The sequence below is a fragment of the Triplophysa rosa genome, linkage group LG2 (assembly GCF_024868665.1).
Source record: "Triplophysa rosa linkage group LG2, Trosa_1v2, whole genome shotgun sequence".
Taxonomy (NCBI): domain Eukaryota; kingdom Metazoa; phylum Chordata; class Actinopteri; order Cypriniformes; family Nemacheilidae; genus Triplophysa; species Triplophysa rosa.
In genome coordinates, this window is record NC_079891.1 from 19,983,021 (window position 1) to 20,006,195 (window position 23,175).

The 23,175-nt window shown below is 39.2% G+C and overlaps 1 protein-coding gene across 1 annotated transcript in view; it reads left to right on the forward strand.

Moving 5' to 3' along the window:
* efnb1 (ephrin-B1) overlaps window positions 1–23,034 on the forward strand; it is a 37,680-nt gene extending 14,646 nt beyond the window's left edge. Inside the window, exons 2-5 of the mRNA XM_057357017.1 lie at window positions 1,743–2,020; window positions 17,247–17,339; window positions 17,729–17,878; window positions 20,816–23,034. Of these exons, the coding sequence (XP_057213000.1) occupies window positions 1,743–2,020; window positions 17,247–17,339; window positions 17,729–17,878; window positions 20,816–21,201 (907 nt within the window). The 3' untranslated portion in view covers window positions 21,202–23,034. The remainder of the gene's footprint in view (window positions 1–1,742; window positions 2,021–17,246; window positions 17,340–17,728; window positions 17,879–20,815) is intronic.
* Window positions 23,035–23,175: the final 141 nt, after the last annotated feature.

Below are 23,175 nucleotides of genomic sequence, written 5' to 3' on the forward strand. Positions count from 1 at the left end.
TCTGGTTCGGCGTGTGAATGCCTCAGATCGGCTTTCATGAAGCGCTGTGAGATCGGCCTGAAGTCATTAAGCTCTCATATTTACTCATTGTCTGGGACACTGACTAGTGAGGACGTTAAATGACCCGCCTGAATTCTATGTGCCGGTTACTGTTCGCTCCGGTTTGTTTTTCATTTCAGTTTGCATTTTTGCAGACTTTTTTTACAATGTAAAAAAATTTGTTTAATGTTTTAACATCTGACTGATTCTATTTGCTGTATTTGTTAACATTAGTTAATGCATTAGCTAACATGAACAATACTTCCGAAGCATTTTTTTTTCATGGTTATTTCAGCATTTACATTTTTTTAATGATTAGAAGTCATATCTGCACGATAATGCACGATTAACTAACATGATTAATTGCATTAGTATTAACCAACATTAAGAAATGCTGAAAAACTATTGCTCATTGTTAGTTCATGTTAGCTAATGCATTTAGCAATGTTAACAAATAAAACCTTATTGTAAAGTGTAAACGACAAATTTTCTTGTATTCATTTATCTAATATTGTTTTTCTGTATCAACCTGAATAAATTCGGTTAGATCAACGAAAGTCATTTTAATAGTCTCTTTCTAGAAACAAGTTCACGGTGTAATTTTAAAGTTGTTTACTTAAGACTAAGAGCACGTGAACCCTATGTTGTATGTGTGCCTGTTTTTATTTAAACTTGTCTGTTCTTTCTCATTGTTTATCTCACTGAGAACACAATTGTGCTCCTCAGTGGCGTTAATCCTCATGTCATAATTCTCAATACTGAGAGTCAGTACTCTATACACCTCACACACCTTTAGTAATAGCGACTGAAGTCCATGCACCAGTAAAACGTTTTTGGTACTAATTCATCTGTGAAGGATTTTTTGTACTGTTAAAGCAGTGAACAGCCGGGAGCAAACAGCGTCAAAGCATTAGAATTACATTATCATCAACAACAGAACCAATATTTTAAGCTTGATCTGGACCATATATCAAGACAACGCAACATTTCCCTAAGCTGCATTTCTTCAGTATGTGGGTGCATTTCTTCAGTATATGTGTGTTTTTCTTTGATTATAGGGTGTGTGTGTGTGTGTTCGCTCTGTGTCTATGTTGCTTGTAGTCTTATTAAAGGATTTTTTGTGTATGTTTGTGTGTGTGTGTTTGTCTGTGCGTATGTGTTTATAGTTTTAGGAGAGGTCTGTGTGTTTGCATTTGTTCTTGAGTGTGTGTGTGTTGTGTGTCTGTGGTTAGCAGTAAAATGTGTAAAGGTTGCAACTATATCCCCTTACAGACGCCTACTGATGTGCACAATAACACACACACAAATCAGTATTTCTGAGAAAGAATCGGACATAAATATGTGTGCGGCGTACAATAAATTATACATTTTAATAAATGACGTGAGATTCTTGCCTTTCCCCGTTCGATAAATCGAAGTCAGCAGAACTCGCCATGCGCCGCATTTCTGCATCTTCCTTCAGTCTCTTTCTTTCTTTATTTGAGATTGTTTTTTATTTCAAAATATGTTATTTCGAGGGAAAAGGAATGGTGATAGTCCCTCTGGAGTGGTTTGCGGAGAGTTTTGGCAGTCTGGGGGGGTGTTTGAACCCAAGTTTTTTCTGCTCGTGAGCGTGAGCACCGGAGGGATGCGGATTTTACCGACAGTCAGACTCTGATGGAGTGTGTGTGATTTATTGTAACTTTGTACGTTTTGTGTTGCAGGTTTGTGTCTGGGAAGGGCTTGGTGATCTACCCAGAGATTGGGGATAAACTGGACATTATCTGCCCCAAGGGGGACATGGGGCGGCCGTATGAGTTTTATAAACTCTACTTGGTGAAGAAAGAGCAGGCGGAGTCCTGCAGCACTATACTGGACCCAAATGTCCTGGTGACGTGCAACAAGCCAGAGAAAGACATCAAATTCACCATCAAGTTCCAGGAGTTCAGTCCCAACTACATGGGCCTCGAGTTCAAGCGTTTCACAAACTATTACATCACCTGTAAGTAACTCCAGCTTCTCTGCGTAGATTGGTGTATGAATGCGTTTGTGTGAAATTGCTATGTATGTATTGGGACCAAACGGCCCATATGGATAATTAAACATGAATTCACTACATTGCAGGGAACAGCCAACAGTCCCATTGTGGAAAATTGCTTAACAATCATAATGTTTAAATGAAACCTAACAATGCAGAAAGCTGCTTGTAAAGAGTAGATTTAGTGGGAGGATGTGTGTATCTGTGAAATGGTAAATCAAGCTTTTGTTAAAGATATTCTCGGTGAGCCCGACTGATATTCCAGACACAAAAAGTAGCAACACTCTGATCTTTGTTAGATTGATGATACATTCCTTAAAAATTCGAATCACTTCTATACTTTACATACATACAGTTAATCTTATATTATTATTTTTGGCTTAGTATCTTTCATGCTTTTCTCGATAAATCTTTGCTTGTCGGTTGTAATAATGTAAATCATTTCATACCCTGACAAATACGTCTAAGAAGATAATAACAAAGAAGCCCTAATTAATCATTAATGGCAAATTGAAATCATTTGAAACGTCTTTACAGTGCAGTATAATGCAGGCTAAACCATTAGAATATGAGATGCAGACAGCAGGGAACAGCATGGGAAATGTAACACATTCTCTCTCCCTGCCTTTCTCTATCGCTCACTGTGAGCAGCTCCTTTATTTCTCTCGCTTTTTTTAACTCCCTCCCCAAGGAGAGAGAGAGAGAGCGAGAGAGGGAGGACAGTTTCAGTCAGGCATGTGTCATTGGTTGTCTTGCCTCACTGAGTTTTCGGTCTCTTGGCCATGACGCCCAGACATGTCCCATAATCCACTTCACCTTTACTGACCCATCGCCACTACACTCCCAGCAACCAGCGGGGCTGCTATTAGATCCAGTAAAACACACACACGCATACATACAGAGAGAGACTCCCTAGCAACCCGTTCCTTTATCTTGCTCTGGTAAACAGGATGAGTCTGGTTAAACTAATTTTGCTGAAAAGCGTATGTTTTGGTTCACCGATTTTTGTCTGGTCATCTTGTTTTCACTGGTTATCTGAGTTAATAACTCAACAAGAAACGACGGTTTCACACACTCACACACATCTATATCTCTTCAGGAAAAGCTCCTCAGACAGTGTTTCCAACTGTGCGCTTTTGGTATGTCGCATTGTTGTGCACTTACATTGTTTACATACAGTGAGTTACTGAACTGATCGTAGTTTGGCATCGGTATAGATGCAGTTTAATATAAACCTTCAGCTTGTGTGTGTGTGTGTGTGTGTTTAATGTAAGCAAGATGTTTCCAGTCATCTAAACTGACCACTAACTAGAATCCTTTTAAAACACACAAAAACACAGACTTTTCAACGAAAGCATGTTGAACTAATTACCCTCTCAAAATTCCCCAAGTTAAAATACAAGCAAAGAATTGTACTGTGTCGTTTTTTTACCTCGGTTTGTCTGTCTTTTTTCTAGTTTGGTTGCATTGCTTGCGGTAAGAGTTTATGACATGTTTTATTTATAACATTACATTTTTGTTATCATTACAGCCTCTCTCAATTAAAAGTGTTTTTAAATATAAAATATGTGTATTTTAATGTGTGTTAAGCACATAACATTTTGATTTTAATGCTGATTGCGGAACATCTGGCAACTCTAGCAGGCCTGTTTCACACATACTGTATCTACTATGCAGTTTAGTTGCACGCAGTCTTTACACCAAGGATATTTTTGTCACAAATCGTAGAAAAGACTTCAAAAATGAAATGTAAAATATTATCCATGCAGTCTTTTTGCAATGCAGGCTTTTATGAAGCCACACAAATAGACTGGAATGAAATGCACTACTTAGCCATTTTTTGATAAAAGAAGTCTGTTGGGCTTGATGCAAGCTACACACACACACACACACACACACACACACACACAGTTACAGGCACACAAACTTTCTATTCAGTTCATCTGACTAAATCCAGATGAATTAAGCAGTTTATTGCTACACTTTAGAGTTTGGGTTCTACTCCATGTAGATTTATAACCATTTGGGTATAAATGTGACAGACCTCCTCATGTAAATTAGATGTCACGATAATCAGATTAGTACTAATATTTAACGGCCTAACCCTAAAAAAACATTTTATAATTACGGCCGTTACTAAAAGAAATCTTTAATGTGGTTATCCAGAAATCCTTGTGTTTTTTGAATGTAGTTGCAGTTGTTATGTAGCAGAAGTGAACCATCATGAGGCTGCTGGTGCAGCTGCGCTGTTGCTTCTGTCACACGCCGCAGGATGCGTGTAACATGCCCTAAAACTGACAAATCATTATGCGTCACCCCTCCTACCCACCTTCAGCCTGTCTGTCAAGCTTGAAAACGCTTGTTCAGTTGCTGTACCGTACATGTTTTTCTACACGCCGGAATCTGCCTTTTCTCCTGTCACTATATTTGCCTCTTTCTGTGTGTTGTTTCTCTGCCGCTGTGTCTTTCCTCTATCCTTTAAATGTTGCGTCTGTGCTGAGTTCTGCAACACTGCTGAATCTCACCAGTCGTCATATCATCATGCCACCCACGTTGTACCCAATCACCTCTCAAGTCTGTTTTAGAAAAAACTGCAGAGCTGTTTGATTTTTGTCTAGTTCACCAGATTCGGCTTCATCTGCATTTTCAAATTACTTGTCAATTTGCTCGAGCTGTCAATTTAACATTTTAATCTAGCGCGATTAATTATGTAAAAAAATAACATAATGAAACTTTAATGCAATTATCTGTTCCTCCTGATCTGGACGTACAGTATATTGAGAAAGTCTGCAGTAAGACTCGGCAGAATAGAACAGATTGCAAAGGGTTTTTAAAGTTTCTAATTGTTTTTAAAGGGATAGTTTACACAAAAATGAAAATTCTGTCATCATTTACTCACCCTTTCGTCCTTTTAAACCTGTATAACTGTCTTTAGTCTGCAGAACATAAAAGAAGCTATTTTGAAGAACGCTGGTAACCGAACAACGGCGGTACCTGTTCACTTCTATTGCATAGACACAAAACCAAAGTAAGTCAATGGGGCAAGTCAATGCTCATAGGGCAAGATGCTAAAAACATGTTTACTTTATGAATAGGTACTGGACTTCACGTTAATGATGGGCTTATGTTTGAATCAGTGGCGGTGTTTCACCAAAACCTAGGATGTGACAAAATTACAACAACGACATTCCAAAGTAACGGAATCATGAATTATACCACATCATATCTAAACAAAACGTGTACAAAAAATCCACGAAACTTAATGAACGCACAAACATGCATAAAGACTTACAGATAACAAACCCTACCCTCATATCGTTAAAATATCTACTAAACCGTCTGCCTTTTATACTGTGTGCGACAATCGCTTCAAACCCACAGAAAAAATCACCAACGACAACTTAATCGGGTACGAGTCTCAAATATAGGCCAAACATGAAATTAACAGCAAACAGGATTAAAAATTAAACATGTATTACCTTGTCGCAGTGAAGTTTATTGCACAAGTAGTGGCGAGGTTGAAGCAGTGCACAATCTGTGACAAGTTCATCCAAATGAAAACACAGGTAACGTTAATCCAAAAGACGCGCGGATATTTAGTGCAGTAAACTGCGACTGCGCAACCCTGGCACATGGAGTACATTTTTGAATTAGTCACAGATAATGTAACAAATATTATTCATCTTGCAATATTTATACATCTGGTTTGGGCAGATGAGATTGTTATGTGAATGTTAAACTAAAAAATAATAATTGCCAATTTATTGGCATATGTCGATAATAAAGACCTCCCTACTTACCTTACCATACACTTTATTATTAAATACCTGTTAGGCATTTTTTAAATGCCTGTATGATCTAATATGTGATGTGAAAATGTAGACAAGCTAAAGGTGGATTCGAACATGCAATGCGATAAAAAATTACTAGTCATGCGTCTTACCCACTACACCATTGAAGCTGTTGATGACTCAGTGTCATTTTCACACTCTAAAATATAAACGCTTCCGACGCCCATGCTAAAAATATACAGTTCTCAAAAAATATTTTGATTAACCTGTAATGAGCATCAATATGCACACTTTGTTTCCACTGTTTTGTCCGAATGCTAGGGTATGGCAACTGCCATACGCAAACGCAAAACTAAATTTTGGCTTCTTGTACTATTCAATTATCACTTAGTTTATACTACCATTCAGGTCAGGTTACAATATAAGCAGATGAATTATCTGGTCATTCATCATGAAGTCAATCTGTAGACTTGTCGCTAAAGAGGTTCAGAGCATTGACTCCAGAGGCCAATCCAGAGGCCAATCCAAGCACTGAAATCTCCTCTGGTTTATCCGTGTAACTATGTGTCAAGTGGTCTTCAGTCTGTCTGCACAAGTTCTTTGAACTAAGCTGAGTCTGCTTACACAGCTCTGTCCCAGCGTTCGAGCCATACATGTTCACTTTCTTTTGTCGACCCGTGGCACAGCTGTTGGCACAAATGCTTCAGACACATTGTGCTGTGGTGCTCATAAGGGTAATGCAGGTTCAGGTTTGACCTGCGATGTGTCCAGACCCCCACAACCCGGAATGTTTATACTTCTCACTTTGTCAAAAAAAATCTGTTCTTTATTCACATTCTTTTCTGTTGCTCGTCACTATAACCACAGAACGAATTTTAATTTAACATTCACGCTTTACCGTCTTTTACATTTTTGCTTTTACAGTAAAACCTGTTTGCTAAATAAATAAATTAAGATGAATAATAGAAACATGTTTCCCCTTTACATTGCTCTGATTCACAGGTTTAGCTGGGCATATTTTTTATGGTTTAAAGATTTCCCTCTGGAATGGGGTCACAGAGTCTGTCCTCGGTCAGATTCTGTCTCCGTTTCTAATTGTGAAGAGTTATTCTGAGAATTCTCGAACTTTTAGAAGATTTAATTCCAGTATTTGTTCCAGAACAACTCTGTCCTTGTCTGATCATCTTATTCACTCTTGTGTGTGTTTATAAAGAGCTCCATGTTTGCAATGGATCCTTTTAGATGCATTTCTGAAGAATGTTAGAGACCTAATCTTAAAATGTATTCTGAAAGAGATCAGCTTCGGCTGCCCCCACAATTTTATTTATTTATTTTTTATCGATTCAGAAACCACAGATGAAAAGCATTAATATTGGTTGACATCCCTTTTCTCATTCATCAAGGTTTTCCCTCCATAAAGTATTTTGCTGAAAGATATCAAATTGTCAAAATAGACGTGTTTGTGTGTGTGTGTGTGTGTGTGTAAGAGGTTGATCTGAAAAGCATGACAATGGAAACAGTACCGTCATACAGTCGAGGGAGTGCTAAATATGATGGAAATGGAATAAGCGGGTTTGGGGGAGCAAAAAAAAGTGGCAAGCAGTCAGAAGATTTTGTGATTATCACTGCATGAAATGGACCTGATGACCAGATGAGTAGATGTGTGAGGCTGCCTGAAAGGCTCTAATGGTTTCTGAGATGTTTGCAGGATTAGGAAGATAAATTAAAGGTTGTTTCGGGTCAGCTTCTCTTCCGTGTGTGTGTGTGTGTGTGTGTGTGTGTGTGTGTGTGTGTTTGTTTGATTTTGGTACTGTGTGTATTTTTGCATAAGGCTGTGTCAGCAACATATGATTCTGATTTGGGACGGTCCAACTTTGAAGTAATTCTGACCAAACCGCTGCACCAAAACGATGAGTGTGTGTGTGTTTTGTGTGTCTTTTTGTAACCTCTCACCATAACTGTCTCTCAGGCCACAGCCAAGTATGAAAATTAGTGGCTTCATTTCATTGTGGTCGCTCTGGGGCGAGAGAGGTCAAATATCACATAGAGCTCTGTGTGTGTGTGTGTGTGTGTGTGTGTGTGTGCGTGTGTGTGTGTGTGTGTGTGTTAGATGCCTGATATAAACGTCCCCTCTAACACACACAAAAAAATGAAAACCGAATGGATGATTTTAGCTGCTTTGTAACATGAGAGGAATTTGGCTTCCATTGCAAACTGCTGATGAATACCAATTCAATATTCGGCCATCCAAACATCTTTAACACTTTAGCTCTCTTTTGGAAGTTCAAAGTAGGAAAAAAGTATTTCGTAAGTATAAAGTTAGACTATAGGGCAAATTCTGCTCTATTCGTTCATAGCAAATATTTAGTTTAGCCTGTTAGACTGATGTTTCATGTTATAAAGTTGTTTTCTGCCATTCATCTTTGTTGTGTTAAATATTAATTTTTTGACATTGGCAAGTAATATTTAGACATAACAATCAGTGCTGTAGCTACAAAAAGAGTAAGAGTGCTAAGAGTAAATTAGCCAGTGTATTACAGGTGTATTACAGTGTATTACAGTGTATGACAGGTGCATTAAACAGAGCTGCGTGTTAGTGTGAAGGGCGTTTGTCGTCGTGCTTGTTTTTGTGTCAATGGCGCACCTCTATATTACTTAAATTTAGTCTATTATGCAAGTTTTCCGGCTGCATTGAGTCCATATACTTAGATGCGGACTCGCTAATGCGGAATCCTGCTATTTAAATATGTCATCTGGCTGTTATGTGTGTCTGAGTGAATGAGCTGCATAGTTTATCGTGCTACACTTTTGATGCTCATGGATTTGTCTGCGTCTGCACTGTCTGAGGATATTAACATGATCTTCATGTCCAGAGTTGCATAATTTCATGAGCATTTTACTGTTTGAATAAAGCTATCGTGAAACACACACTAAACCTCAAGCGTCTTCCCGACGACCTGTCAATATAGTATAAAAGTCCGGTTAACTTGAACACTCAGATGAAAAAATACTGAAGTGTACTATAGTATTTGCTATAGAAAATTGTAGTGCCCCTGTTGGAAATTGATAGACTGTAGAAAACACTGTAGTTACTCTAGTAAGGTTTAAAAACACCGTAGTATCTAGGAATTTTACTGCAGTTTACTATAGTAAGCAGCTACTATAGTATACTACAGTATTTTATGTGGACAAATATACCAATATTGTACAGTAAAAAAGAAAAACGCAGAACTTAGAAAAATGTAAACAAATTTAGGTGAACAAAATATTATATGGCCCTAATTTATCCATCTGTAGGTAACATAAATGTCATTTGTCAGTTACCTGCCTATTCATGTTATGAAATGTACTTGCATATTTTTTTAATGTTGACAACAAACGTTTTATACTTGTGCTACAACAGTTTGGCCTGTGCTATAAAACTTCAAACCTCTGTAGCACCAGTGCTATGTGCAAAAATATGTTAATGTACAGCCCTGATCATAACAAATATGTAACTAATTAAACACTCTGTGATTCATTTCTTTCTAGTGCTGCAACAACTAATCGATAAAATCGATAATAATCGATAATGAAATTCGTTGTCAACGAATTTCATTATCGATTAGTTGGTCTGTGACGTCACTTGCGAGCTGCGCCATTATAAATCAAGCGCATCTTCTTCCCTTTTAAAATTACCGTTTTAGATGTGTCTCTCCGTGCAGCATGAGCTGCGCAGTTTTAAAGTCAGATGTGGTTCTCCTTGGATGCGTCTCTTCGTGCAGCGCGAGATGCGCAGTTTAAAAGTCACACGTGTCTCTCCGTGCTGCGCAGTTTTAAAGTCACATGTGTCTCTCAGTGCAGCGCGAGGTGCGCAGTTTTAAAGTCTCTCCGTGCAGCGCGAGGTGCGCAGTTTTAAAGTCACACGTGTCTCTCCGTGCTGCGCGAGGTGCGCAGTTTTAAAGTCACACGTGTCTCTCCGTGCAGCGCGAGGTGCGTAGTTTTAAAGTCAGACGTGTTTTGCATGCATCTCTTCAAGCTGCGCAGTTTTAAAGTTTAAAGGGGAGAGGTGTTTTAAATGACAAAATTAAAGATTATAGTAGTAAAACCCAATTTGTGGCGTTTGCACTTTGCAAAGTACATAATAGGCTAAATACCCTGATTTGGTGGTTTATTTAGTTCAGAGGTGGGTAACGAAGTACATTTACTTGAGAACTGTACTTAAGTACACTTTTTGAGTATTTGTACTTAAGTATTACTTTTTCTGTTTACTTTTTACTGTACTTCACTACATTTGAATGACAAATTTATCTCACTTTTCATGGCACAAAAAAATGATTTCCTTGGCCGACCGTCTCCTCGCTCCCACGTTTGGGAGAGACTATTGTCAGTTGCTTCTAATATGACACACATGAATCAACTCACCAGCTGTGTTAATTATGGAGACATTCACAACATTTTGGGAGAAGGCTAATGAGTTCAGTTGGGTATACTTTTCCCATATCTGATTTACTTATTATAAGCAAAAGATGCAATTACATTTTATCCGATTAATCGAAAAAATAATCGCCCAACTAATCGATTATCAAAATAATCGTTAGTTGCAGCCCTATTTCTTTCCATTGTATCACAAAGTTGTTCTTATTGACCTCTTCGGAAAAAGTAAACAACGCTGATTCAACGCTAGTCCACAAGAACTTCCCATTTCAGTTTTTTAAAACCACACAAACGTATAAAAAACAATACAACCAACAGAGCATTTATAAACGTAAAAAATGTTAAACGAATATCTGTAAGAGTTACCTAAATATGTAAGATAAAAAAATGAAACCAGAAGTGCTTCTGGACCAGTGTTTACATCTTGCGAAGTGGTCTATACAGCAATAAAAAGAACAAAAAAAATGTTACCATTTTAACACGTTTTGTATGTACTTTCTCAACCACATATTTTTTTCCAAAAAACTTAGCGACTGCAGCTTTAATAATAAACTAACCTAAAGTGAATCAGGTTACCTAATCATTCTTGATTGTTTTTCCCTGGGGTCCACTTAAATGTCAACCAAGTTTCCTTTGTCATAATTTAGTTTTATGACCATTTTCACCCTCTATTTCACCCTTAAAATTATGCATGGTGACACGTAAGACTTCTGCACAAACATTATCTTCGCATGTGAAATGAGATACAGGGCTTTGCCGCATTACGTGCTCGCCGGTTTTGCTCTGGAGTCCAATATGGTTTTTAACTGCCTCATCATTCAATAACAGACTCCTCAAATAACGCACAACCCTCTGACAGGATCAGAGAGCAGTTCAGGCTAAAATATGAGGCACAAACCCTTAAGATCAGAAATGACCAGGGACCTTGCTCAAATAAAATTTTTATGGTTAAGAATTATAGCATCTATCCTACATCTTCTGTATGACTGTATGACACACACTGTGACTGGGTGGGCCATGTTTCTAATGTCCAGATAATGTGTATTACATCATACAATTGCGAAAGTGCACAATGAGCTGTTTTATCAGCTTGGATTCAATAGACGCACTTTGGACTGGAAAGGAAGTTTAGAATTTCAAGATACAGTATTTTAGCTATGTATATTATATTCTTGATGATATGATCTGTTTAACATGGCTTTCCTAATGTGGGCAATAAAGGGTTCATATTTGAAGTTTACAGGTCGATACTGATAACAAAATGGGTTCAGCTATAATAAATAGCTTTTAAATGACTGCGAACACCTATTGCAAACACTCGTCATTATAGACGTTTAACACAGAAAACACACCCCAAATCAAACTTTGGCTGTATTTTTTGTGTAGTTTTTGTTGTATATCCTCCCTCCTTGGCAAGTACAACTACAAAAAGACATAGTCAGCTAAACAACTTTTTCTGCCCTTTGAGGCAAAAGCGTGTGCGAGAGAGAAAGAAAGCAATATAAAACACAGGATCATCTTTCTCTGTCTTATGGGACGTCGAGCACCAGGTGCAGTCTTTGCTTGTGTGTGTGTTTGTGATGTTACTCCATCTTACAATCAGCATGCGTATGGATGCGGTTGCTGTAGTAATGGTCACCGTTGCTTTAGAGATGCCCATGCGAATGTCCCAGTGGGCGCTGAAGGTCAGCGATGCATGATGGGTCACACTTCCCATGGAGCTAATGCACGTAATGAGTGTTTGTCTGTGCTAGAGATGGCAAATGTGTGAGCTACATGAGAACAGAGACTAATTGACAGTTAATTACGTTCCCATTGTGCGCGGCCTCTGTGTTTCCCTTGCTGACACGCACAGGTTAAATATGTGACAAGGGCAACCGGGTCTTTAAGGTCAGTATCCGGTGAACCCCAAAAGAAACGTGCTCCTGTACATGCTGAATTCTGGGAGATCTGGATTACTGCCGTTGAGAACACACACGGTGCTGCTGACTCCATCCTTTCACCAAATCTGTCTGAACTTTCCCCTCTGCTTCATTAATCGCCCAACGCTTTACCCAGAAATGCTTTTAATATGGTCTGAATATAATAAGCATAATGGCTTGTGCTGTTGTTTAAAATGCTTTAATTTGCCGGCACACAGATATGCATCTGTGACCATTAACACTTAACAGTGTGTGCTGGTCATTTTGTTCACTTACAGGTAATTTGAGCGAATGGGTGGCAGCGGTTATATCGGCGGAGATGGAGAAAGAAAGAAGGAATGAAAGAAGGACAGAAAAGGAGGAAGGAGAATACAGAAAGAGAAATAAAAAAGGAGAGAAATAAAGAAACAGAGGGCCACAAAAGAAAGGCAGGGAAAGATAAATAAATACATACTTAAAGCTGCATAAAAAAAGAAGGAATGGAATAAACGCAAACTGAGGGAAAGAGGAAGAGGAAAATGGTGGAAGGAAGAAATAAGAAAGAAGCAAGGAAAGAAGGAAGCAACCAAAGAAAGCGAATAAAGAAAGTAAGGAAGACAGAAGAAAATACGGCTAAATTAATAAGGAAGAAGGGAAGGAAAGAAAAAAAGAAAAAAACAAGGAAGTAAAGAAGGAAGAATGTAAAAATAAAGAAACAAGGATGGAAGCAAAGAAAGAAAGCGAAATGGAAAAAGAAAAAGAGTGAAAGCAAACAAAGAAGGGACGTAAGGAAGGAAAAATGAAATAGTGAAATAAAGGATGGAAAAATAAAGGAAGGAAGGAAGCAAAGAAAGAAACCGAAGGAGGGAAAAAGAAAGAAAAAGTGAAGAAGGAAGCAAGGAAAGAAAGAAAGAAAAAAAATGAAGACGGAAGAATGTAAAAAAGAAACAAGGAAGGAAGCAAAGAAAGAAAAAAAGAGGGATAGAAAAAAAGGAAGGAAGGAAGGAAGGAAGGAAGCAATGAAAGAAAGCGAAATGAAGAAGGAAAGGTAAAATTAAAGAAACAAAGATGGAAGGATGTGAAAGCAAACAAAGAAGGAACGTAAGGAAGGAAAAATGAAATAATGAAATAAAGGATGGAAAAATAAAGGGAGGAAGGAAGCAAAGAAAGAAAGCGAAGTAATAAAAGAAGGGAAGACGGAAGCAGCGAAAGAAAGCAAAATAAAGAAGGAAAAGGAAGCCAAGAAAACAAAATAAAGATAAGGTATAAATAAGAAAGGACATAAAGATAAAGGAGGAAGAAAGCAATAAAATAAAGAAGCAAAGAAAGAGAAATAAAGAATGAAAGAAGTAAAGAAAGAATGAAAGTGGTTACATGATAGAAGTGTTGAATTCCATCAGTCCAGTGATCCATGCAGAGAGAGAAAGAGAGAGAGTGAAATCTCAGGCCAGGTCTCCTCTTGTTTCATTCCTCCCTTCATGAAACCTCACGAGTGTGTTAGTTCATTCTGAAGGATTTTCTACTGGAACAATATAAGCTTTGTTTTTAGATAACAAATAATGACCCCTAAAACACACGCACACACACGCACACACACACACACACACACACATACCCTATTATTATGTACCCACTCAAACAAACACGGTCGCTCTGAACCTGCTGGCAGAGATGACAGATCTGTTCTTCTGTATTCACGTTCAGCTCGTGGCTGTCGAAGAGAAGCGAAGCCGGTGAGGTTATTGCATTTTAATTTTCCTCCACGACACTGACACACATACACATGCTCCCATTGAGCTGCTCGCTCCTGCGGATTTAAAGGTCGGCCGTTATGTGACTGCTGGACCAGTGTAGCCATCTGATTGGATGAGCTTTCGGACGCCAAAGAAGATCTAATCTAGCTGTGTCTGATCTGATGAGTTGTGTATGCGCGTGCGTGCGTGTGTGTGTGGGGGTGTGTGTGTTGTTGACCCGTCAGTGGCTCGGTGATGTGTCGACTACATTTAGAATGATCGCTGACCCAAATCTCACAGACAAACACACACATGCACATCCACAAAATGATTGAAATGTTTGGTAGCTACAGGAAGCACATTATACGTCTCGCACAAAGCTGTTTTTCAGATGCTCTTTGTTTTAGGAACTCTTCAGTCAGGGACTCAATAGGAACAGCGCTGAGATCTGCTGGCTGTTATGTAAAATGTTGTCTTAAAAATCGACTGTGGTCATGAATGGTTTAAGTCTGTTCATTGAGGCTGGATTCTCTCATCCCGTGGGACGTGTAGTGAGAACGTTTAGCCCGGTTAGGGCTTGTCGTGTTGGTCGGAATTATCATCTCTAAAATGGGGTACAAAATCTGGTCAACCGTTTACAGTTCTGTGAGAGAGATATTATGTATATTCAATGCTTTTCAAAATCGAACTGTCCTTCAATCCAGTCTACGCTATTGGCAAGCCAAAACACTACCAATATTGTTTTTCAAGAAAAGTAAACAAACGTATCTTAACATCAAACTGATATATTATCCGATTATTTGTCATGGCCCATTTAAAAAGGCTATTACTATTTATAACATCTCGTTGGAAAATGAGATTTATATACTAAAACACGGCGTAATGCTGTGTCTTGTCTGTGATTTTTATTCAAGATTCTTTGTGTGTGTGTCTATGTACAATATGTAACAAATGAGGCAGACATGAGACGGATCAATGGTGTCAGAACAATAAGTGTACAGCTACAAACAAAACACTGATATAAACACGTGCACACACAAAATAAAAAACAGCTACATGTCCGTCAACAAGAGATGCTAACTGGGACAACACTATATTTATTGTCACAACACTGAATTTCTTTGTTTTTCTCTTTCACACATACTGTGCACACACACGCACACATAGAGGCTTTCACAGATGGTAAATCCCCAGCTCCTGTGTTTTTTTTGTTTCATAAAATGTGTGTTAACACCTTTTTATAAATCCCAATCAGTTAAATTTCCCTACGTGGTCATTGAGTATATGTGTTGGCATGTTTACAAGAGATTTTTTATAGAAATACTTGGAATTTCTTTTCAACAAGAATCCGACTGAAACGAGGAGCTTTGTGCAGCACTTGGATTTCAATAAAATTGAGAGTAAGACCATCATTTTTTTGTGTACAGGGGCAGGAACCTATTAAGACCGAAATGTTCTGACCGGTTACAATCCAGCAATGATGCAGTGACAACAGAATGTGGCCTCAAAAATCCATCCCTTTGCTAACAGTACACAGGCGGGATTACCCTGCCTGTCTGGAATGTGTGTTGTGTTTTAGCCTGAAGTGTGTGCTGTTGTTTAGATTGTGTCCTGTGCGCAGGAGTCTAGAGGGTGTGTGTGTGTGTGTGTGTGTGTCTTGTCTTCAGAGCCATGCTGTGTGATGCTATTTGGTGGTTGGCACGGTGACAGGTTGGCATGGCGCTGCCGTAAGGAGACTGGCACTCTGCCTACCGCTATACATCTCAATCTGCATGACATCATAGCAGCTCCTAGCAACCACACACATCACCCCTCCCCCATACACGCCCACAATGGGCCATTCACAAGCACCCTACCCTGGCCTTTTCTCTCTTACCGGAGTCTCTTTATGAACACAAATCTTCATACTTCCAGTCAAGTTCAATAAAACCATTAGTAGTAAATTATTACCTAAGAAAAGAAACGAAAGAGTTTAGTCTTGACTGAACAGTGGAAAATGAAGGGAAGTTAAGGGTACTTGTATCGGTACTCACCATTTACTCATGTAATTTATGTTATTCCAAACCTATATGACTTTCTTTCTTCTGCAGAACACACAAGAAGATATTTTGAATAACGTTGGTAAACAAACAACATTGACCCACATTGTATGGACTAGGGCTGAAACGATTCCTCGAGTAACTCGAGTTATTCGAATACAAAAAATCATTGAGGCAATTTTTGTTGAGACCCTTTTAAGAGACCCGTCTTATTTTCTCTTGTATATTTAGAGTTGCTCGTTAATAAAGAAAAAGTACTTATTATCTGAATACCCGATTAATCGATGGAAAATCAGTAGAATACTCCATTACAAAAAGAATCGATAGCTGCAGCCCTAGTATGGACACAAAGCTACTAAAATATTTCTCAAAATATCTTCTTTTGTGTTTCACAGAAGAAAGAGTAATATACAGGTTTTGAACAACATAAATGACAGAACTTTATTCTGTAAATATAAAGAAGACCTCATTAGTTTTGTGCGCTTACATTCACACACTTGCGCTCTCAGCACTTCTCACTCACACCTCGTAATGAGCACAAAACTGATGGGAGCTAATAATGTGTGTGTGTGTATGAAAGAGCTTGTGTGGGTGTAATTGGTGGTTAAATTGAATGAAGGTGGATCACCCGCTGTGACAATATCAGTTTATTTAACCTCATAATGGCAGTGCGTATATATGTGCGTTTGTGTCATTATTCAGTTTAAGTTCACGTTCTCACACTTTTCTCGGTCTCGGACACACAGCGGAAAAGCGATATGGCTCTCAATACAGTGCGATGTGTTTTAGGCCTGTCTGTGGTTCCATCACTCACACATACTGAGGATTATTTTGTTGGAAAGGTCCATGCTTCAGGGCCTACACACGAAGAGAAAATTCATACACATGGCTTCTCTTACTGCATAGCCGTGTGTGTGTTTGTGCATTCCCATGAGATCAGATTACTATCATAGGGACTAGTAACAGGAGAATACACTGGAGCTTTTTCATCTTGTCCATATCCTGAGAGACACACACACACACACACAAACGCACACACAAATGTAAGTTTGTTTTTGGATGTTGCTAAGGTAATATTAGGTTGCAAAGTAAGTACATTTGATTTAGGGGCGAAATCAGCATTTCCTCAGGCAGAGGCCGTGTGTATATGTTTGCTTGTGTTTGTGCGTGTGCGATTTATAGAGGTAAATTAGGGTTTCCTGTTCCTGCTTTGGTCGTGCAGCAAGAAGTCCAATCAAAAGTCCTATAAATCTAACCCTAATTCGTCCAGACAATCACAAAACTCTCCCTCTCCGTGTCTCTCTCTCCAGCCACTTCTAATGGAACGTTGGAAGGGTTGGAAAACAGAGAAGGTGGGGTTTGTAGCACGAGATCCATGAAGATCATCATGAAAGTGGGCCAAGGTGAGTTACACACCCCACACGCTCATTCTTTATCTCCAGTATGTCCAAAGGTAAAGTCATTAAGCCCCATTTAGTGGATCATCGAGTCAGCTGACTCATTAACAGCCAATTACATTGCAGTTAAACATTATCCAAGATACATTACCTCATAACGTCCTTGCACGTATACTACTGTTTGTTACACGTGTACATGGAACACACGCACACACTTATTGGACTTTAACAGTCTGAAAGAGGAAGTTATTTGACATAAAAAGAATACAGACCCCAACACGAAAATCTGAATACATCAAACATATGTAGTTCTCCTTATGTTTTTAAAACACCACTGACATTTTCTTGGAGTTTTTTTTTGTCTTAATTTGTTGTGTGTGATTCTATGTTTCCAGACCCCAATGCACCAGATCCAGATTTAACGGACCTCCCAGACCGAGACCAGGACAATGAGATCAAGGACCCCACAACAAGCCCCTCCCGCAAGAGAGACCGTGACAGAGATCGAGATATAGAGGACAACGGCTCCATAATGCCCGGGAGAGGTGAGGAAGCAAAAATCGCTGTGTGTGTCCCATCTGCCCTTAGATCAGAATTGTGACATGTTCCTATAAATGGCATTAAATATTCCGAATCTGAGTTCAGACTCGGATCAGAAAAGCTATAACACAATTATCAAACAACAGCATTTCACCGAAAATCTCAGCAGCTGAAATGCAGCAGTGCAGAGCTACTGCCTCCCTCAGGCAGCCGCGTTTGTGCAGGAGAACGAGCGACAGAAAGAGAGAGACAGAAGTTAATGTAGCATGTCTTTATCACGTCCTCGCAGCCATTAACCTACGGGAGGTCTAAACTTCATTAGGAGAGACAGAGAGAAAGAGAGAGGGATGCTTTCCCCAATCATTAGGAAAAAACAGAAGAACAGAAAGACACACTGCGTCCGCTTGAGGTCAGATTGTTCTGCTCAGAGAAGAAACATTACACTCAGCCAGGATACAATATAAAGCAATAAGCCGTGAGAGGTCATTTATTACAGTGATTTTACCACAGTAAGGTGGTTTGAGGCGGTTTAAGAACACTCTTTTCTCATGATAAAACCACTGTGCGTGAACTCGAGTAGCTTATTGCTTTTAGAAAACGCCATCCGCATTATGATAAAACACAGCGATGTTCAATAAAGAGTTACATTTATTATTAATAATTACCAGAATAAACACTTCCTCAGCCAAGCAATATTGTTTATTGTTCTAACGGCGGGCTGTTGTTAAGCAACGTAGCAACTTTCCGCAATAATATATAATATCAGGCCACAGGTGAGTGTTTATAGTAAATTTACAACCGATTCAGGAGGGGGCTAATCCATTCCAATTATAGAGTCTGAACTATCTGCTTTATGAAGTTTTATACAAGCTTTTTGTCAGACATGACATTGAAACAATTTATCAACCAATAGAGTACCGCAGAGATGATGTATTTTTGTAGGCCAACCCGGAAATTAGCGCCACACTGGTTCCCTTGACCGAAAGCCTATGGATTTTTTTCCCCCATAGACTTTTGGAAGATCGCAAAAAATAAACTCTGTGATTAAAGCAACAACGAGCCGTTTTTCAACCTTTAAATAATCTCTCTAAAATTATTTTAGTGGTAGGACAACTCTTAACTGGACGAATTTTACTGCCGCTGCTACCTAATCAGCCCTCTATCGGCTGAAATCACATTTGTAACTTTGGTGTGCGGGTTGGTTCAGAAGCCCCGCCCATCACCTGCTTTACGGCATACGTCACGTTTTACTCATAGCCTGGGTGAAGTTAGCTAACATCTAACAATAAGACGAAACGATCTAGTTCAACGCAAGTCTCCAAACCATCACCATGGCAGAGCCAGCAAAAAAAACAAAGAGGAAAAGAGAGAGAGTGATCGGACACGTGCCAAAAAAATCGTGGATTGCCCTGTTGAAAAAAACAGCATATGCTGGTTAGGTATGTTTTGATGTTGGTTTGACCAGTTTAAACAAGCTAAGGACCAGCACATGACCATCTTAAACCAGCAGCAAAACATACCAAACCAGCATATGCTGTTTTTTTCAACAGGGAAAGCTAACACGACGCTATAAACAAACTACACTACGGTCGCTCGATATCAACGTCACCACCACCAAGCCTCCGACAACTTTTTCAAAGTTTACTAAAAACGTGTTGCTTGGTAATCTCTCCGTGAATGAATCTTGTTGAAAAAAAACAGCATATGCTAGGTTAGGTATGTTTTGATGCTGGTTTGACCAGCTTAAACCAGCTAAGGACCAGCCTAAACCAGCACAGGACCAGTTTAAACCAGCACATGACCAGCAAATATGCATCAAAACATACCAAACCAGCATATGCTGTTTTTTTCAACAGGGCAGTTCACGTTTTTAGAGATTTGTGTCCATGTTGCATTATTTGTGAGATTTATATGCACGATGACGTCTAACGTCCCCGCCAAAGGATGTAGTAGCTTTTAGCAACGTGTTAGTAACCGCTGTTTTTAAGACACGACAAAGCTTTTAAAACCACAAGTGGGTTATAACTGGTTTTATGTCATAGAATAAAATGTGAAAATACATGGTTTTGTTAACCAAAAACCCATTAAATGGAACCGGAAATGCTAAAATGCTAACTCCGGGTTTCGCATACAAAAATACGTAATCTCTGCTATACTCCATTCTTTTGTGTTTTTACAAAAATATATTTTTGTACTTAAAGCAATGGGTTTACAGTGTGTCGTTTCATATTAATGGCAAACAGTGCAGGTTATTTGTGTCTCTTGTGTTATCAAACACCACATGGTGTTTCATGACTCTTAGTTCAGGTCAGATTACTATTCTAGCAGTTTAATATAACCACGTATTATATTACAGCCTTTAGGTACTTACAGTACATATGATGCTTAAAGTTTGTGCCTATGTCACTGAGGTACATATCAACACGTTCGACTATCCAATGCTAGCAGTGCTTAGTGCACTAAAATTGTTCATAAATCACTGTTCATTGCTGGACTACAGTCTGACAGGGTAATTTCAATCTGGTCCTGTGTTATTTAGCTCCTTCGCACTGTTAAATATACTTCGACATAGCAGATATCATTGTCAGACAAAAATGCGCCTGTGGATAATGTGTAGTTAGCCACAGGACTATAACAGCTACATTCGGTAGCCGGTTCAGCTGGCAGGGCAACAATAAACTCGTTCTACCGATAACAAGTTTTATTAACTTTAATAGTATCTTAGTGCCAGTGTTAACAAACACAGAGGTTTGTTTCTATCTAGTTTACTATGGTCAGTTGTCTGTCTTGAACAACAAGAGAGCGACTCTAAACACTGTTAATGAAGCGTGTGCTCAAGTGTGTAGCTAATCTTTTGTTCTTAGTAATAAAATGTGAGGAGAGAGAGGGATGTAATGAAATAAAAATATATGGCGTTCACAATGTCTTCCGTTCTCTCACAGGCACGAGAAACCAGGAGAACAATTCTGGTTCTGTGGAAGGTATTTTTGGCTCTAAACCTGCGCTCTTCGCTGCCATCGGAGCAGGCTGTGTCATCTTCCTCCTCATCATCATCATCCTCATCGTCCTACTCCTCAAGCTTCGCAAGAGAACCCGCAAGCACTCGCAGCCCAGGGGCGCGACTTCCCTGTCACTCAGCACTCTGGCCACGCCCAAAGGAGCCACCCAGTCCGGCTCAGAACCAAGTGACATCATCATCCCCCTGCGGACAGCAGAGAATAACTACTGTCCTCACTATGAAAAAGTGAGCGGGGACTATGGGCACCCCGTCTACATTGTTCAGGAAATGCCCCCCCAGAGCCCAGCCAATATCTACTACAAAGTCTGAGGGAAAAGGGAGAGAAGTAACGCAATAAGAACATGTTTTTGTAAGGTATCCTGAATCTTTTTTTTCACTACCCAGCCCTGTTTGCTACATGTCGGAGATGAGGAAACGAGGAGCGAGAAAAGACTTTCCTTCTTTCTGAACACTGCACTGTGTGTATGTGTGTCTGCAGGTCTCTGCGTATTTATGCGAAACAGCAGAGAACCCCCCCACAGTGTGTGTGGCACTCAGGCACAGACTTCAGCGTTGAAGAACAGCCTTTAACCAATCACAGAGGGACACTAGATTGACATCACAATACAGAAAGCTCTCATTTGTGTGTTCGCTTATTTTTTTGTCTCTTTATCATATCTCACGCCCACACAGTGTTTGCTTCTGTATCACCTCGATTCTCGTAGCTTTCAAACAGTGTTTCTGTCAAGGAACACTGTAATAAACTCATCTCATTTCCTTGTGTCTCCCATTCTACGTTTGAGGCAATTAAATAAAACATACCCTCGCACACGTACGTTGGTGTTCACGGGTCAGTACCACAAACAGCCTCTCGGTGCAAAAAGAGTGAGTGAAAATGGGAATTTAAAATGTAAGCCAGTGACAAATCTGTGTCAGGCCTTACCGAACTCCCAGAATGCTTTGCTAGATTGCGTTTATTTGAGAGCTATTTCAGTTGAAATTCTCACTCCTCTCTGCAGAATACAAGTAGATATTTGCCGTGTATTGTCAGTGATGCGTGAAGTGCAGAATAATATTTGTATTTTGTCATTATTCTTTCTTTTTTCTCTTTCCCAAAGTGTTTTGTAAGTCATTTTGTTAGGGTTTCGCCTCGACACCATGAGCCTGTGACCTATCTTCAGCCACAAAACCTGTATTTCATTGCATAATTTAGTCCACTAACATGTGTTTTTGTGTATAATTCATGTCACACTGTCATGGACTCGAACAGTATGAAACAGTCCCACACAGAAACCAAATATTCATAAACATACGAAATACATAAAAAAGAAATTATGCCTTCATCTCTCCTTGCTCTTAGATATGCACATAAAGGATCCCTATTAGCATACAAACACGCTTATTTTTAAAAAAATATCAGAAATGGAAAACAAGCCCATTGTACCGTCACGGAGAATCTAGCGCTAGGTCTATTTTTATACGGACTGCACGTGAAAATGATAAACAGTAAACAGTGGCGGCAGGTGTGTTTACGCCTATGCTAATTTAAAATTAGATGCATTTGCATCTGGTCTCCGGCGCAGCCAATCAGAGAAGGCCAGTGTTTCTCTGTTGCGTTCTCGTGTAATAGATCTTTCATTTAGATTTATCGCTGTTGTTTCTTTCCTCCCTCTCTTATTTTAAACCCGAGATTATGTACATAATGTATGTTGGGAAAAATTGTTGAATATAAAGCTCAGTTTTATTAGAGACCCTGTTAATGAAAATTTAATTAGGATTTTTGAAAATGCAAATTTTTTTGTAAATATGAGTCTTTTTTTTAAAGACCCTTTGTAAGTAAAATATTTCCTGTCTCGTGGTTTTCCTTTTTTCTTTCTCCGATTTGTTTGGTTGGTTTTTGATTAAGGAGACTTAGAGGTCCCTGTAGAACGGGTTTTAAAAGGTCAGCCTAAAGCTGCAGCAGCAGAAAAAAATCCCTTCACACGTGCGCACATGCAGACACACTTCGTCCTCCCTGTTACACAAGAGAAGGATGCTATTTTTGTTGTTATTTTGTTTTTACGAATAGAACCAGGTCAAATATTCCATGTCATGGTTCATGAAGGAGGAAAGGAGGAGAGAGACTTATTACACAAGAGATGCCTGAAATCATACCACCAGCAGGGTACATGAAGAGAACTAAACCAGCAACAGCTATCGCAACTAAGTGTGTGTGTGTGCGCCTGAACAGCTGTCCACGACAGATCAGCTCTTTATCATTTACATTGGACGAGCACTTAGCAGAAATTCACGACTTTGTTTTCG